Source organism: Tripterygium wilfordii, chromosome 21 (assembly GCF_013401445.1).
Source record: "Tripterygium wilfordii isolate XIE 37 chromosome 21, ASM1340144v1, whole genome shotgun sequence".
Lineage (NCBI taxonomy): Eukaryota > Viridiplantae > Streptophyta > Magnoliopsida > Celastrales > Celastraceae > Tripterygium > Tripterygium wilfordii.
Window position 1 is genome coordinate 6,282,548 of NC_052252.1, and position 17,699 is coordinate 6,300,246.

Below are 17,699 nucleotides of genomic sequence, written 5' to 3' on the forward strand. Positions count from 1 at the left end.
TTAGTACATTGTCAACTACTAAAACACTAAAAAACTACACATATCAGAAGTGGTAAAGCAACTTCTTGTTACTGAAAGAGTTTATCAATTCCAACTCGGTCACTGAATTTTAAACGATCTAACTTGAAAACCCAAAACTTAAAATTATTTCAATTTGCACATATGGACAAATTTCTCATTGTTTGTACATCAAACTCGTTGATATGATATAAAAATTAATATATTTGTAATTTTAGCCAATGTGGCCTAACAAGTTGGTGACTTGGATATTTTTTTATAACAGAGAAAAATAAACCCAAAAAATTCAAAATAATCAAATTTCACTTCTTATTCCTCACACAGTTGCTTCGACCTGATGCCCAAAATTGTCATTCGACCATCATTTCAGATGACTGACCACCCAAAACACTTTTCCTGACCTCCACAAGCCAAATTCGACCATCGTCAACAACTAACAACCACAAATTTAGTTGAAAAATCGCTTGGAAGTTGATGCGCTATGCTCCACTCTCGCAAAATTAATTTCCATTTTCCTCAAAACTTTTAGGTATTAAATAATTCTTTTAATATGAACCATTATTCAACAATCTAGTTGATTTAGCACTAATCCGTATGCAAACTGATGTAACTCCCCCTACTGCTCAATGCCCGAATTACACAAATTTCTTACATTATAGTTGCCAATGATGGGGTTTTGGCGCTATGGAAGGGTGACCAAGGGTGGGGTCAAGAAGTGAGAATGGGTTGGGTTATTGCATTTTGATTTGTTGGGAAAATTTTAATTGGGTTTTGTTATTAAGTTCTTAAGTTGAAACGTTTGAAAATTCAATGATCGAGTTGGAACTGATAAACTCTTTCAATGATGAGAAATTGCATTACCACATATCATAAGAACATTAACTAAAAATAACACTTATCGCATAATTGTTAAAAGACCTACTTTTAGAGGGAAGGCAGAAGATATATTGTCACAAACATGTACATTAAATTGTTAATTTCCATCCATGGCGTCACTAAAGGACAGTCGCATGCGGAGTCTGCATGTCATTTAAAAAATTGCAGCCACAGAGTCCCTCATCATATTCTACAAAAATGGTAAATGTTCCAGCAGTTAGTATTACAGACTTTACAGTTATCCCAACTATCGAGTTGAAAGGCAATCCAAGTGATTTCGTGGGCTATAAATATTTCACATGATGCACATGAAATTTTGTATATACAACTCAGCAAATGGAATACCAGATGCTGGAATCCTTATCATAACGGTATATATATTCTAAGAATATCAAACTATGGCAGGGTGGTTTACTTTCATTGAGGGTGCTAAACAGGATTAATTACCCATTTAAGTGATGACAGAATGCTTTTCAAGCATGTATTAGCACAAATGGTTAATTAAGGCTCCAACAGTACACATGCGCTTTAGCAAGTCGAAATTTGGAATAATTCGACGACTGGAAAAATCACACGTGTCATTTTCAAATACACATAATTAACATTGAAAAAGGTGCGTGGAATCTAATATCTATTCTATGGTGCTGGCCCTGACGATGATTGATCGAGAGAGGAGCACCTCTTTAAGACACATTTGTCATTTTGTTTTTCCCCATCATTTTATACAACTATATATCATATGCACCATGGCATCTACATAGTTGACGGTTTTTTTTAACCGAAGAACCAGACTAGAGAAACTTGTCCTTTAGACAATTGATGTGAGCCTAAACTCAAGCCGTTACACAAAGTAAATTGGATCAAAACCTAATGCGTGATCACAATGATTTTACTCCCAATGGAAATTGAACTCAGGACCTCCCGAGTTCATATAGTTTGACCCTAGAGAGAGTTGACTACTCTTTGACTCGTGCAACCTATTTCATTAATAGCTTAGTGATAAATCTACCTGAGACCAAATTATATGAATTCATAAAGTCTTGAATTCAATTCTCATTAGAAACAATACCTTTGTGGCAATGTCAGTTTTGATCCAACTTACCAATTATTCAATGGGCCAAAATTTGAAAACTAAAAAGGAAATGAAGTGGATAGTTCGTAGTAGTCAATAACACCACGTTGCTCGTTAGAGCATATGTCGATTAATTATAGTAGGGTATATATATAACGGACTATAGTGGTAATTAAGGTACATGCATGAGTTGTGTATAGGACATTGTAAGGTACGAACGATAGACAACTCAAACTATGAGCCATTCAATAATTAAGTGCTTACTCAAGTGAAATACATAGGCAAATATAGTAGACATATTGGGGCCATATTGTCGACATGATAAATCAATTTTTCAGTCTCCCTGTACAAGGAGTGAAGTTCGTATTTGAATCTGATTTGTATATAAGCATGACCTTATTATATATATTCATTCCGTTTTTCGGTTTTTGTCAAGAGAAAGTAACTTTGATGATCTACTATAATTTGAAGAATTCGAGAGGGATGGGAAGTAGAAGAAGCATGTGAGAGAGGTTTAGCTCAATCCACTTGAGATGTGATGCTATGAATCCGATGTCAATGTGACTTTATCCTTCTAAAGACATCTAAAGTGTTTGAGGTCGTGATAACACTTACAAAGTCACATCGTTGACTTAGGCCAAGTTAGTATTGGATGTATTAGAGAATCAATTAAGTGTATTAGAGAATAATAAAAAATATTGCTTAATATCAATCAAGTAGACATAAGTAAATAGGAGATTTGATTTATTCCCTATGAAATTATTTCTTAATACCCTCCACCCATCTATTCTTACAAAAAATAGCAACCACAAAAAAGTTATTGCATTACTGTATTCTTTCTTTAAGCTTTGGTGCTCTGCAAATTGCAATACAGTCAAAGACGTCTTTTGATATAAGTCAAAGGACTTATTTATAACGTGGGCCCACAGAAAAGAAATGAAATAAGTTTTCAGTTGACTTTTTAGTAAAAGAGTCAGTCAAAAATTCAATGATAACACTTATAAATTGAGGAAAGAAAGTTCAATTTGACTTGTTTACTTGAATCCTTTGTGGCTAAGCAACGCATGAAGTTTCGTGACTGTACTGGGGGAAATAGTTTACTTGGTGGTTAAGAAAATCCAGCAATCACTTCTGTAACACAAATTCTTGTTTTTAAAATTACAATCACGTGCCCTATTAAACCCATCTACTTGATTTCATGAGCAAATCCACCCTCGAATCACGTGCCCTATTAAACCCATCTACTTGATTTCATGAGCAAACCCACCCTCGAGTTTATCCTTTAAATTCGGGTTGATCAGTCGTAAGATGCAGGGAAAATATTCATTGGATATGGTATGTCATGTCATGCGTTAATATGGTGTATCAAGACTAATAGTAGTATGACACTTCATAAATAGTTGGTATCAATTCATAGATGGCTCTTAATTATTTAACATTTGAACTATAAATTAATTATTGTTGTCTCAACCACCCATAATTTAGCATGACAACTTATAAAATGTTGTAATTCTATTGGTTTTGGTATATCAAGTCTATTTATGATACAACCCATCATGACCATGAAATATTTTCTGGTATACACGTATTTGACACGGATTTTTTTTGAAATGGGGAGAGGATTCAAATCTTGATCACCAAAGTGATGCACACCATACTTATCAGTTCAACTAATGACTCAAGGTTATATAACATGGATTTATGGTATCTATTCATGGGTGGTTTCTTAATTATTTGAAATATAAACTATAAATTAATTATTTTCATCCCAACAGCCCATAAGGCCATAATTTAACATGACAACGTATGAAATATCATGACATTGAATATTTTATAGTATACACGTATATGACCCGACACGGCGCATCGTGGCCGTTGAATATTTTCTCGTGATTAATGAGTAGATTTGCGGCAAACCCAAAGTACGGCAGAACATGCGGCCACGTAATTCGGTCCACACCACATGGGTCCCATCCCACGTAAGAGACGGTGTGTCCAATTAATGATTAATAATAAAACATATCACAATTCTGTATTTCTGTGTGTAGCCTTCTTCTAACCTTGTAGATCAGATCCCCAGAAAAGTGTTCGCTCGGCTTGTAATTAATTAATCAAAAGGCTCATACTTTCGTGGGGCCAAAGTTATTGAAGAAATTACAGGCGGCAGCGGCAGCGGCAGCGACAGCGGCAGGCCATGTTACCAAATTGGCATGCCTTGGTTTTCTTGTTCAAAGCACAAAATTCATTGTGTATTTGTGTCTGCTAAAAGTTACCACTAATGCAAACATTATATACTTTATAATATACATGATGATGATATATACTTTATAATATACATGATGATATTTCTACGTGGGCGTTTGTTAGAAGGAAATTGGGCATGAATCATATTGTATTAAAATCATGTCCTTTAACATTTAAGCACTTCACATGCATCTACCTTTACCTTGGAAAATCTAGACATGAAAAGAAAATAAAAGAAAATGTTATGACATGCATGTGAGTCTTGATTTTTTTTGGGTAAATCTGATTGTTTATTAATGAAGAAGAAGATTACATAGAAAGGGGATCAACAACAAACCAACGCACAAGGAGTCGGGGGGTGGGGCCCTTCGGCCCGGTAGGTCCCGGAGAGAACTCTGCACCTCCGAAAGACAGACTGAGGAGGTCAGTTTCAGAGAACACAAGAAGGACCCCTACAATGCCAACATTCACAAAACAGCATAAAATGATGACATGCATGTGAGTATTGATGGTGCCACGTATTTGCCGACATGGATTCAGCGGTTACAGTTAGAAGGTTTGGTCCAAATACCAATCATGTGCCTTGTTTGCTCTGCAGAATTTGTCTACAAAACCTTCAAATGATCCATATTGGAACAAGTCTTTCCTTTAATTTTGCAGCAAACTTCATTTGGTTCTCATTCTTCCAAGTCTCACTCTCCCTTCCTTATCTCTTAATATCTCTCACTAACCAATTAGGAAAACCACACATCTATAAGAGACGCGTGGTCTTTTATTAAACACAGGTTCTCAATCCTAACCATATCTTATCATTAAGCTAATGATTATTTGCCTACTTCGGTAAACGCATCATCCATCTCCTCTATAAAATATCTCCAATCTTAGTGGCCTACCCAATACACAAACTCTCTCTCTATCTCTCACTTTCTCTATATATATTATATTCATCCTCCATGTAAGTAACACGCTATTTCTTCTTCACATGCAAGCTTTGAAAGTGTGTATTCTTCTTTTTCTTCACTTACTTTACGTTTGCTTAGATATTTTCCAGTCCTAGTCTTTAGTTGTTATCAAGATTTTGTTCTCTTCAGCCACCGTTTTCAATAACCAATATCATATTTAGTTTATAGTTAACAAGTTATATATATGTATAGATGAAGCAGTGTAATAATACCTTATACATTATATCCATGGTCGGAAAGTGAAAACAACTCGTTGAGGTTGACATATCCGTGCCATGCAAGTAATTATGTCGTCTGTCTTTTAACTAATCTTTCTCTATCATTATTTTGATTATTTATCTGTACTTGTTTATTAATCAGGGACAAACAAGGATCAATAGGGAAATGGTGTCTTCCATGTTGAAGGCAGCATTCTTGGTGAAGTCCAACAATTTCATGGAGAGCCTGAACCAGGTGAGTAAAATAAATCTCCTGAGTCATTTTATGAGCAATGTTCTATATCGTATTTGCAACAACATGTATCTGTGCCTGTGTCTGTGTCTGTGTGTAATCGGTAGGTGATGGAGCCTTTACTTTTTTAAAAAAATTATATATTGATTTTATTAATGAATAATTTTATATTTTAACATTACGTTGATTCATGAGAAAAAGAGTGAGACATGGGGCCATGAGTTAGTACGTATTTGTTTTTCAAGGATCTTCACTATTGATTATCAGAATTTGTTTATAAATTAATCGGTTGAATTATGTCGTAGCAATGTGAAGTTTTAGAATGGATTGATGGAACCCCTATGAAAAGAAATATAGGTCAAATGAGTACCTTAAGTTGACGGGATACTGGAGTCACCAACTACAGTAAATTAATTGATTGGCTGCTTAATTTATGGTGGGCGTGTAATTATCCATAATCATGTACTTAAAAGTCTTAAATGATAATTATGAACTAGAATATATATATTCTTCGTCAATTCTAGATTAATGAGTGGATTATCATTAAGTGTTAGCATAAATGACAGTGATTAATTAGTGATTAGTGTTGATGCAACGGCATCACTAATTTCTAGGCCAATCATGTAAATTAGTGAGCCCAATAATCATGTAAATTAGTGAGCAAATCACGTCACCTGCCGCAAATGAAGTGTTGGTTCATGTTGCCATCTTTTTTTTGTTCTATGATTGGTCTGAATCTTCCTGAAAATAATGCCGACATCTAGAAGGTTCCCTAGCACTCAAGTGAGATGTCTAACGTTATAAATATTGGGGTCTGGGGGTTTGCTGTAATAAAATTTAAAAAATATTCAAATTACAGTTGGGTTACTGTAATTTTTTAATTAGAGCAAATTGGTTTTGGCCAAATATACAAAATTTAGAGAACTATTTTTCAAAAGAGTAATTTCTAAACTCAAAAATTAATTAGCATTAATGATGAGATCCACTAGCTACATGCCCCTTTATTTATCCCTCCAAAAATGTCCTAATCTTTATTGATTTCTTAATTATTACTCTCTTCATTCCATTTTAATTGTCCCTTTCAATTTTACATATAGTGTAAGAAATTACATTACTCCCCTTCAATTTGGCACTTATACCATCATTTATAGAGGACAATTAATATGTCAATAACTTCTTGAGAATTCACTCCATCAACTTTTCAATTTAAGGGTAAATAAGGATAAGATAAAAAAAGTGGATGAAATTAGTTTTAATTAATTGAAATGAGCATGCATTTTGGGACATACCAAAAAGAAATAAAGGACAATTAAAATGGGACGGCGAGAGTATATCCTAAGTATTAACTAACGAATATGAAGAATATTTTGCTTATGCTTGTGGAGCTTGTCGATTATATTTATATCTTTGTCTATTATATATATATATATATATATATATATATATATATATATATATATATATATATATATATATATATATATATATATATATATATATATATATGGTATATCTTATAGAGAACATCCAAATGAGGTTACAAGATATACACAAACCACCTAAATATTATCATTAGCGTATCGTGTCGGCATTCAACTTATTTAAAACCCACAAAACGTTAAGTTTCAAGCTTTTAATGAAAAAAGACATGAAATCAACTTTGTCCCCAAATTCCAAAGACGAAGGAAACATGAAGGAAATTATACAAAACGTATTGTCTCAATCTTAACACTCTTTATGTCTTTTAATACACGTATGGCCCTTCTATATATATATATATGTCCCCTCCTCTCCCTCTCCCTCTCCCTCTCCCTCTCTAACTTCATATATCTCCACTTTTAACATTTGTTTTTTTCTCCTCTCTCGGCCGCTAAGCATGGACCCACCATTACAAGAGAGGTACAAGACTCTCTTCGCTAACTCCACCAAAGAATTGAAATCCAAGACAGCTGATAATAACAACAACAACAAAGACATCATCGAGGAATGCGAGCTTCCATTGATTGATCTTGGCCGTCTAATTAGCCTTGATGAGAAGGAGAAAGATGGTTGCAAGGAAGAGATAGCTAGGGCTTCAAAGGACTGGGGATTCTTTCAAGTCATAAATCATGCGATTTCAAGAGAGATTTTGGAGAAATTGAGATGTGAACAAGTGAAAGTCTTTAAGCAACCGTTCAATAAGAAGCACCAGAGTTTCTCCGCTGGGAGCTACCGTTGGGGGACACCTACAGCCACTTGTCTCAGGCAGCTGTCTTGGTCTGAAGCTTTTCACATTCCTTTGACTGATATTTCTAACCCAGCTGGACTCACTAATCTCAGGTATTTATCTTCTCAGTCTTTCATTTACGAAAATGTTAAGGAATCGGTGTTTTTTTTGTCTGAGCTATCTCAAATACTAAGATAGGTGCATTTAATCCATGTGAAATCATGAGCCCCACATGATTCATGTGAATCTATGTGTGTCCCTATCAACATTTAGGATGTCTAGGACAAAAAACACTAGGATCCTTAAAACTACTATTTCGTTTACTCACACACAAATATATATGCTCGTATGTTAGCTAGATGTCTTTGATATTAATTTGTTGAACCATATGTATGATAACTAAATGATGATGGTCTCTTAATATGTTAGAAAATTCACCCTAAATATTATAAGTCAATATGGTTCGTTTTTGGTCTGAGTCCGTACAACTTTGTTATTATAGGGTCTTCGCCAATGATACTTAAGCATAAAAAAGGTTTTGATTGTGTGGCAGAGAATTGATCTTTACTTATAAATAATTTCATTGGGTTATGTCGAAATCAATAAATTGGGGGGTTATGCGAATTGGGCCTATAAATTTTAGGCTTGACAAAATAAATTAGTCAAAAGAATTAATTGCTCCACAATAGTTGGATGAACTAGTAGCCGTCAGGCTGTCTCCTAGCTAGGGTAATGGTTATATTTATCACTGAAGTCTCACCCACTAGACATCAATGGTGGGGATCAGGGACTTGGTTTATTACTCACAATGTCGACAACTTGGTCCTAATTTTGATGAATAAGTTAACTTCTTATTGATGTGATAGATTGATAGTAAAGCTAAGTTTGTGCTGATTTCTGTGGTGTTGAATTTGAATTGTCCTGCTTCTCTCAGTGCCACATCGATGATAATTTGAGGGACCAGTAATTTTGCTACACGTATAACCTACCCAACTGGAATGGGAGGGGCTACAATATTTTAGCTACGATTAGCTAAATTCCCCCAAAATCATCCTCAAATCATGTTTTTTTTCTTTGAAAAATGACATATTAGAATTTATGAATTAGGATTTAGTGTTTATGGAACAAAGAAGCTTTGGTTGGAATGCTGAAGTTGACTGTGGTAATTTCTTGCATATGCAAAAGGTTGCAAGTTCAACTTCCATACCCAACAGTTTTGACATTATTTCCTGCACGGGTTTCGATCCGGTTTTCTATTGCTAAAGTGAAGCGGGTTGGGTTGACAGCCCGAGTTTAGAGCTGGCCCAACTGTCTGTTGGACATGTTGGAATGGAGAATTCTAGGTTATCAAAAAAAATATAAAATTTATGATTATTATTGTTTTTTCGAAATCAACTATACTCTTAACATTATAATCACTAAAATACTAAAAAACGCCCCATGATTTTAACATAGGTTTTGGTGAGATTTGGGGGTAGTTATACTATACCCACAATAATTGTAGCCCCTATCCCTGCTCAACTGAGATTGCAGTGAATTGTCCTGCTTCTAAGCTCTCACAGTTTGCATGTGTAACCTGTCCTACTTCTGCTTCATTAGAAGCTGTCACACAAGAAAACTGGCTGGTAGTTTTACAGTTTTACTTGTTTCCCATAATGGCGAGACCAGCGGACCCAGAAAACAGCCCTTCCTTGTAGTAAATACTGGCTGGCAGGCACGTTAGCACATGCATTTCTAGCACTATTTACCTAATAATGTACGTCCAATTTGCATGCATGGTCTCTTTGTATTCTCCAGCTGCAACTCCCCTTCCTCTTTTGAATGTCACGAGTCTGATGAGCTAGCTGGAAGTCAGTCAAGCCAGCTTGTAGCTACCTTTGTTGTTTGGCCTTAATTGGGTCCCACGTTATCCCACGTTAGTGATGACAAATTATACTTGAACGATCTAACTCCCCCCCCCCCCCCCCCCCCCATTCTTTCGGTTTTTGTTAATGAATCGTAACATGTGGTTGAAAATTAACTTTCCTAAAAAAATAAATTTGGAAATTGGTTGTTGGATGATAACCTTTTAGTAAATTTTTTTTGGGTAAAATTGTAAGGACTCCGGAGTTTTTGAGTTCGATTTTCACTAGTAGGAATATCCTTGTGGCTATGTGATGAGTTTTGGCCCAACTTCCACTCTTTGTGCGCATGTGCTCGCGGGCATAACGCCCTAGTTTATGCCCATATCATATGTTTAAAGGGCAAACCTGTATGTTATCGTTTTTGATAAAAAAAAAATAACATGGAAGGGTGATGGTTTACATATATGTAGCTAGAGAAAACTTATGGCACAGCATACTTATATGTTGATTCTTTTGTGTGTGTAGTTCAACAATGGTGCAATTTGCCACAACAATTGCTGCTCTAGCTCAAAACCTAGCAGAAATTTTGGCAGAGAAATTGGGTTGCAAGTCGAGTTTTTTCGAGGAAAATTGTTTGCCTAGCAGTTGCTATCTGCGAATGAACCGATACCCACCATGCCCAATTTCATCAGATGCATTTGGGCTGACACCACATACTGATAGTGATTTTCTCACAATTTTGCACCAAGACCAAGTCGGTGGATTGCAACTAGTTAAAGATGGTAAATGGTTCGCAGTAAAACCTAATCCCGATGCTCTCATAGTCAACATTGGTGACTTATTCCAGGTAATTAAATTAATGCAATTTAATATATATTCAGTAGTTTTACGAGTTTCAGTATTTTTTGTCTCAACCATGCAAACGATTTCATATGGATCATGTGAGACTCACGATTAACATGGATCATACGTGTTAATTGCAGTGTTTAGAATAGTTTGGACAAAGAGTACTGGGATCCTTAGCATTTTCGAACTCTTTTATTTTGGATATTAATTAACATTTTGGTATTAATTAATGGTGGTGCAGGCTTGGAGCAATGATGTTTATAAGAGTGTTGAACACCGTGTTGTCACCAATCCAAAAGTGGAGAGATTTTCTACCGCATATTTCCTCTGTCCTTCATACGACACCGTTGTAGAGAGTTTTTGTGAGCCTTCCGTTTATAAGAAATTTAGCTTTAGAGAATATAGACGGCAGGTCCAAGAAGATGTTCAAACTATGGGTTATAAAGTAGGTCTCAAAAGGTTTGTTGTGTAAAGTGCGCTGCTATGTGGATTTTTCGCTACAAAGTCATTTTGGAAATTATAAGAGTAGTCAAATTAATTATTTTAGTTTCTTCTTCAAAATTTCTATCCTTACATATTATTTTTGTCTATATAGAATAATAAAGGGTATATATTATGTGGGTTACTCAGAATCATTAGATGTAAGAAAATCTAACCCAAACAATTTATAAAGGTATTGTTAAAGCTTTGAGTCTCAAAGTCCACATGGTTTTGTTTCTATTGGGTCTTTTACATGACACCCTCTGCACAAGGCCAACATGTGACCCAAAAAAGAAAGGTAAGTGAATTTGACATCGTAATTGAATTCTGCTCCGGAACCAAAAAAATTCAACCCAAATAAGTATTGTACACTTTGGGCCACAGTGGCAGCACTCTTATGGGCTGACAGAAAGTGCATAGCGATGGTGGGTGACCCAGAGGCCAGAGGTAACAAAAGAAAACTGCTTGGGCTTCCAGTTAGGCCCAAAGAAGCTGGAAGGACCCTGATCTCGACCGTTTGGACCGCTTCGCAGTAGCCGAGTAGCCAGTCCCCCAAGAGCCCAACTGCAAACACGGCAACGATGGCCTGTGGCACCTTGAGCCCGCAGAACCTCCGCCTCACACCAAGCTCGGCTAATTGACAAATGTGGTGCTAAACAACCCGAACCAGAGTCCGAGCTACGGTCCCGGAAGCTCAAAGGGAGCGCCCAGTTGAAGCGATGGCCTCGAGCACGTTCTATTCGGTCGGGAAGCAATTTGGATCGAACCTGGCCACCGGGCCAAGGCGAGAGCGGAAGCGAACCATCCGATTGTCTAGAGAGAGCGCTTCTAACATTGAATTGACTCCTGCTTCTGTCTCGCTGACGGACGGCGACGATGATGATGTGGAGAATATGGAAGGAAAATCGATATGCATGGTTTCTGACGGAACTGGATGGACTGCGGAGCACTCCGTCAACGCCGCACTAGCGCAGTTCGAGCACTGGTTGGTGGATCGCAATTGTGCGGTAAATACCCATTTATTCTCCGGGGTAGGCATGTTTTCTCCATCATTTACCTACTAGACTACTAGTTGTTTTGTGTGTTAATCTTTGGCTGTGCAGCAGAGTAAATAATAGACTTCTTCTTTGCAGTGTTAATAAGTTCAATTTGGTTTCGAAATTGGGGTCTAATTCACTTACTTTATGGACCGGCTGAATCAATTATAAATACCAAAGTTGAGAAATTTGCATTGAAGTTTGCCTTTTGAAGTTGATTGGTAAAATTATGTAATAGACTGGTATAGACAGCTTATGCGTGTTGGACTTGGAGCAACAAGCCAATAGCTCTTAAAAATCCAAGAGTGGCTAGTTTTGATAAGAAAGCAAATTTAAGTTCGACTGATTTGTTTCTAAATTCAGAGCTAGCAGTAGCAGTTGACTTTTAACTGCCTATTAGAGTAAAGAATTCTCAAGGCTTTGTCTTTGGTTGCTTTTAGAATGTGGAAGATGGTGTTGCTCATGTGTCACAAACTCACAATTCCGTCTTGTGAATCAGACAATGCAATTAATGAATAATTTTACCAACTATATGCCAATATTCCTTGAACTTTATCATTCATTGGGAAGGATTCCAACGGAATGTCATATTCATAATTCTGTTAGTTCTTACCTATCTGCAATCTGGATTGTTTACATATGAGGACGAAGTGCTTGAATTCGTTCGAACTATTAGGCTATTGCATATGCTATGTTGAAGTAATAATTTGCAGTATTTGCACGTCCAAGTTTGATGATGTGGAGTGGTTAATGGAAATTGTGTAGCAAGCAGCTAAAGAAGGTGCAATATTAGTCTGCACTTTGGCTGATCCGTTCATGGCTGAGTCTGCCAGACAAGCCTGGAGGTTATGGGGTATATCGTCTCCTGACATACTGGGGCCAATCACTGAGGTTATTGCTTCTCATCTAGGTGTATTGCCATCAGGTTTACACTTTACCTGTGGTGCTCCAGGAAAGAATTTCTCCCTTTCAGATGAATACTTTTGACGAATTGAGGCAATTGAATCCACTATCAAGCAAGACGATGGAGCATTACCCCAAAACTTGCATAGGGCTGACATTGTTCTTACTGGGGTCTAGCATACTGGAAAGACACCATTACCATAAAACCTGTAGTCTTACACTCTTACAAACAATTACAAGAACAAGAGCTAAAAGTTTGGGATTCGGTGAATGGATGAAGAGTAATTATTCAAACATGGATCCTATAAAAGATGAGTTAGAATTTGCTGCCAGACTTTTTTCTCAGAATTCTATTGGGCCTGTTATTGGTAAGGCACCTCCAGTATGCAATGTTTCTTAATTTGCCTTTGGTTCATATCATGTTTTGATGGCGCACTGGTTTGAGATGAGCACAAACGATTGGCTAGTCTAGACTTTGGACCAACAACTAGGATATGGTAAATAAATGTATTTAAAATTAAAGCCTTTTTGGATTGGGTATCTTCTTATGATCGAATATTGGCCAAACTTATTATTGTTTTTATCGCAGAGATGACAGGCAAAGCAACAGAAGAAACTGCTGCAATTATATTGAGGCTTTACCATGACCAGAAACATAAGTGCTAGATGCCACGGATCTCCAGACTGTATTGAGATGAAGAAGAATGTAAGGACTCATGCTCATCTTAAATAGTATAGATCCCCTTTCATATTGTTCTTGTGATTGTATAGGTCCACTCACCACTGATATACAAGAATATGACATACTTGAATTGCCTCTTTTAATTGTTTGTATGCTCCCTTCTTATTAGCCTGTTATAAAGTAATGAAATATAAGATAAGTTTTGAATGTTGCCATTTCCTGTGTACGGGTCCCCTGGGGTAATGTCAAATTTGTTTTTCATGCGTTTTTTGTTTTCATTTTCCGAAAAATGATATGGAAGATATGTTTGGTTGGCATTTTTAAAAACACGAAAAACATATAATCACTTGAAAACAGGAAAACGAGCAAAAAATATTTTATGAAAATAGAAAGTGAAACTGCAAAACACAGGAAACAGAGAGAAAAAAAAAATCAATGAACCCTAATGTTCCTCCTCATTAGTTCAAAGAAAATTTTAAGCCGGATGAGGCGTGCATGAGAAAGATTAATTATGCCATCTATTATTTTTTTTCTCCTCCTTTAATTCGTTTGTTCTTATTCCTATATAGCTAGTCTTAACTAAGCTTTCACTGAGGCCTTTTAGGCCATCATCTTTTCATCAATCACTTGAAATCTTTTCTTGAAGTATGTGCTGTAAGCTCTGAATCTCTGTAAACTCTATGAATATGCCTTAAAATTGTCTGCTTGTTGATCCTAAAATATCATTTCCCTTTTCAGTTGGAACATAATCACCCACTTTTAATGGTGGCCACTGTATTCAAGTGCGAAGCATGATACCCTCTATGAAGCCAGGTGTGCACAAAAAGTGAACATCTTTGAGTGGGCGCCCTTGTTTGACAACCCACAAAGAAATACTTTTATGAACAATATCTCAAATATTGAAATGAACGCATACGATTTCATGTGGGACATATGAGATCCACAATTTCACATGGATTATGTGTATCCATTTCAGTAGTTCAGTATTTGGTATAGCTGATAAAAAAAACACTGAGATTGTTGTCAGTTTTGAATTTTTATTGCCTGAAAACCTGATGGTCTTGCACCTCTTTATTGCTTACTCACATGACAGCCACACAACCAAAAAGTGGGATTTGCTTAGAAGGAATAAGCAGCAGGGAAGGTATGGGAATAAAAATAGGAAAATGAACATAGTAGTAGTTGCTCTCTCATCCTCCATTAACATGTGCATGTTTTCTCTTCCATCCATTAAACATATACTATTTTCACAGGAGAGAAAAGGCAGATTCCTTCTTTCCTTCCTTCCTTTTTGTCATACTGCAGTTTGTCCCTGTCTTCTCTTCTAAAAAGTCCTATAAAAAACAGATCTAGAACTATCAAAGCATGGAAGTTTACTTACCTTTTGCCGCCCATATCATCACTACTACTCTTTTTTTTTATAATTATTTTCTTCAACTCACAACTTATAATTTTCTTTTCCAGTTAGTGCGGTGGTCATCAATCACTGCAGCCAGTCGACATTCTCGTCTGTGCTGATCTTGCTTATCGAAAGGGTGAAGTATATCAGCAAAATTGTTCCCATGCTTGACCTGTAACAAACATTTAAAAAACATATATTTTACTTAGTTGAGTTTTAAGACACGAACATAAGATTATAGCTTCACTAGATTCCTTGAACTTACAAGGTAGCAAACATTAGGAGAACCCTTTTGGGATCGAGGATCCATGAAGGCGTGGCGCGCTTGAAACTGTTTCTTCTGAGCGGAAATCTGTTCTCGGTGGTGGTGGTAATGGTGATCTGATTATGAAGTTGTTTATTGGAATGATCGGTGCTCCCTACCGTCACCGCCGTGGCAGGTCTTTCAGGCATGCTAGACCCTACAAACACCAGCAACATCAATAATACCACACCCTTTTTTTTTCTTCTGCAATAATGCCTCCAACAAAAAACATGCCAATAAAAAGGATTATGTACTCTGAATAACTTTGTACTTGTACTATACTGTCATTGAACCCAACCAGGCCCCATGCAATATTTGCTGTTACTCTCATCTCCATAGTTGACTCAACCAGTTTGGTGACATTTCACTTCAGTGGGTTGGCTCATGGTCCCATAATAACAACAAGACTGGCTTACTAGATTAATCAAGCAGGCTAACTAATCTTCCACTTAAAAAACCTCAATATCTTATGATTTCCAATCATTTTAACTTCAGTAAGAGGTGCCAACCAGTCCAGTCCAAGGGCCAAAACTAATCTAACCAAAATGACAATGGCATCAACAAATATAAGGAATCCAGTTCACCCATCACAAGTTGACACAAACTTTGTATTTTACTCCATGTATGTCTTATAACTGTTTCCTAGTGTCTTGCTTCTGCCACCAACCTCTCTCTCTCTCTAACTTTGGGACCATCTACAATGATTTAAAACATATATATATCTTGGACAAAAGCAAATTGTTTTTTCTTTTCTTTTGTGCACTAGGAACTTTTGTTTACTGCAATCCGTAAAAGATAATATGCCCAAAACAATGATCATAATTGTATTTTTGTCAAGTTTAGTACCTTTTGGTGAGAGAGCAGCAATGGTGGTAATGGTGTCTCTATCGTTTGAACATTTGTTTGTATTGAAATTAGTGTTGATCTTCTTGTCACTGCTGCGCATAGGCATAGATCCTTTCCTGGACAGGTTCCTCTGCAACTACACATTCATGAACCAAATTCAAAAATATTAGAGAAGCCAATAATTTCAACACATAAATATTAAATTAAAAAAACAATTAGAGCCTAATTGACCGCCAAATTCGTGAGTCGTGACGTGTTTTCTCAGACAGGTTATTTCCTCATTTCTATAATTTTATTATTATTAGTTGACCAAATAAATAATGAAACAAGTTTTAGAATTTGAATATGAAATTCGAATTATCGTTTTCTGTGCAGAATTGAAGGCGTAGATAGAATTTTCTTTTGAAAGATATAATAAAGATTGAAGGGGAAAAGAGAGAGAGAGAGAGAGAGATTCTCACTGTGATTCTGGAATTTGGGGTGCAATCTTTTTTTGTTCCATGGCAAAAGCTTTCCATGTCGATCACAAAGCTATCAGATTTATCGGTGGATTCGTATTGAAATCCATTCACATGATCCAAAACCGAGATTTTCTGGGTTCCAATCTTGTTCTCTGATCCATAAGAATCACAGGAATCACTTATCTCCTGAAACAGGGACAGACAGAGAGGAAGAGAGAACGTTAATTCTTTGAACTTTGATTGAAAAACAACCAATAATAAATGAACACAGAACCCAATAAAACAGTTACACATGAAGAAAACGTTTAAAATCACAGAAGCAAAAACAAACGACGGTTACCAGCTTTGGATTATCCGCCATTTCCAATCTGTTCTGAAGCAGAGAAAACAGAGAAAAATTTGAAGCGTGGACGAGTCTCAAATGGCGTACAAAATGGGTCAATTTGCTATTCACCACATGATTGGAAGAGAAAATTAAAGAGATACCCACCGCACCCTGCAATAAGTCAAAACTTCAACAATTAAACACCAATAAACAATTCTTGATCCTTTTCTCTTTTTTTTTTTTTCCCCTTTTCACACGGTATGGAATTATAAAGAACAGAACCCGAATAGACCTGTTCTTAACTGCTCCTATAAACACGAGAAGAGTTGTGCTCCGACTCTCTCTCTCTCTCTTTTTCTTTTCAAGGGTAGGTGATTCTCGTACTTGTTTGTCGCCAAATTCAAAAACCCATCAATTAAAACATCTGAAAACGTTGTTTTCGATGAAAATTCGTGACAAGAAATGATGTTGATGTAGATGAACTGACCTGTAACTGCTCTGCAACTTGTTCTCCCTATTGAATTCTCCTATTCGAAGAAGAAGAAGAAGAAGAAGAGAGAAGGAGAAGGAGTTTTTATAAAAGAATAGAGAGAAGCAGGTGAAGAAGAAAAGGAGAGGGAGTTGGAATTCTGGTAGGAAAAACAAGAAACTGAGGAGGGGAGTGGATTGTCTCTGGTTCTGGTGGTATTTATGTATGACTTGTTTGGATCATTATTTTGTTTTGTTTAAATGTTTATTATACAA

General features: G+C 36.3%; 2 protein-coding genes and 1 pseudogene across 7 annotated transcripts; 2 read left to right on the forward strand and 1 right to left on the reverse strand.

Annotated features, from left to right (window-relative positions):
* Positions 1 to 4,501: 4,501 nt before the first annotated feature.
* Positions 4,502 to 11,064, forward strand: LOC119989133 (gibberellin 2-beta-dioxygenase 8). 3 transcript variants are annotated; one of them, XM_038834473.1, is made up of 5 exons: positions 4,502 to 5,453; positions 5,533 to 5,625; positions 7,490 to 7,941; positions 10,198 to 10,519; positions 10,760 to 11,064. In XM_038834473.1, exons 1-5 carry the CDS (start codon positions 5,448 to 5,450, stop codon positions 10,988 to 10,990), a joined length of 1,104 nt encoding a protein of 367 aa, XP_038690401.1. In that variant the 5' UTR covers positions 4,502 to 5,447; the 3' UTR covers positions 10,991 to 11,064. The 3 variants fall into 3 exon arrangements, with proteins under 3 accessions (XP_038690401.1, XP_038690402.1, XP_038690403.1); XM_038834474.1 differs by having other exon boundaries at positions 4,502 to 5,165; XM_038834475.1 differs by having other exon boundaries at positions 4,503 to 5,625; positions 7,498 to 7,941.
* A 401-nt stretch (positions 11,065 to 11,465) lies between these two features.
* LOC119989137 lies at positions 11,466 to 15,051 on the forward strand (annotated as a pseudogene).
* LOC119989139 lies at positions 14,661 to 17,699 on the reverse strand. Of its 4 annotated transcripts, XM_038834481.1 has the most exons (7): positions 17,443 to 17,677; positions 17,248 to 17,338; positions 16,971 to 17,126; positions 16,631 to 16,816; positions 16,170 to 16,305; positions 15,285 to 15,480; positions 14,661 to 15,191 (listed from the first exon to the last, which is right to left on the reverse strand). In XM_038834481.1, exons 3-7 carry the CDS (start codon positions 16,989 to 16,991, stop codon positions 15,104 to 15,106), a joined length of 627 nt encoding a protein of 208 aa, XP_038690409.1. In that variant the 5' UTR covers positions 16,992 to 17,126; positions 17,248 to 17,338; positions 17,443 to 17,677; the 3' UTR covers positions 14,661 to 15,103. The 4 variants fall into 4 exon arrangements, with proteins under 4 accessions (XP_038690409.1, XP_038690411.1, XP_038690410.1 ...); XM_038834483.1 differs by having other exon boundaries at positions 16,170 to 16,299; positions 17,248 to 17,699; XM_038834482.1 differs by lacking the exon at positions 17,248 to 17,338.

What these genes read in the sequence shown, in the direction of transcription:
- LOC119989133 (XM_038834473.1), top strand. An exon ending in TCATGGAGAGCCTGAACCAG is followed by an intron (nt 5,626 to 7,489) that starts GTGAGTAAAATA and finishes CTCCTCTCTCGG; the next exon opens with CCGCTAAGCATGGACCCACC. An exon ending in ACATTGGTGACTTATTCCAG is followed by an intron (nt 10,520 to 10,759) that starts GTAATTAAATTA and finishes ATGGTGGTGCAG; the next exon opens with GCTTGGAGCAATGATGTTTA.
- LOC119989139 (XM_038834482.1), bottom strand. Translation starts at nt 16,991, where the DNA reads ATGGCGGATAATCCAAAGCTG. An exon ending in CCCCAAATTCCAGAATCACA is followed by an intron (nt 16,306 to 16,630) that starts GTGAGAATCTCT and finishes ATGAATGTGTAG; the next exon opens with TTGCAGAGGAACCTGTCCAG. An exon ending in TGCTGCTCTCTCACCAAAAG is followed by an intron (nt 15,481 to 16,169) that starts GTACTAAACTTG and finishes TGGTGTTTGTAG; the next exon opens with GGTCTAGCATGCCTGAAAGA.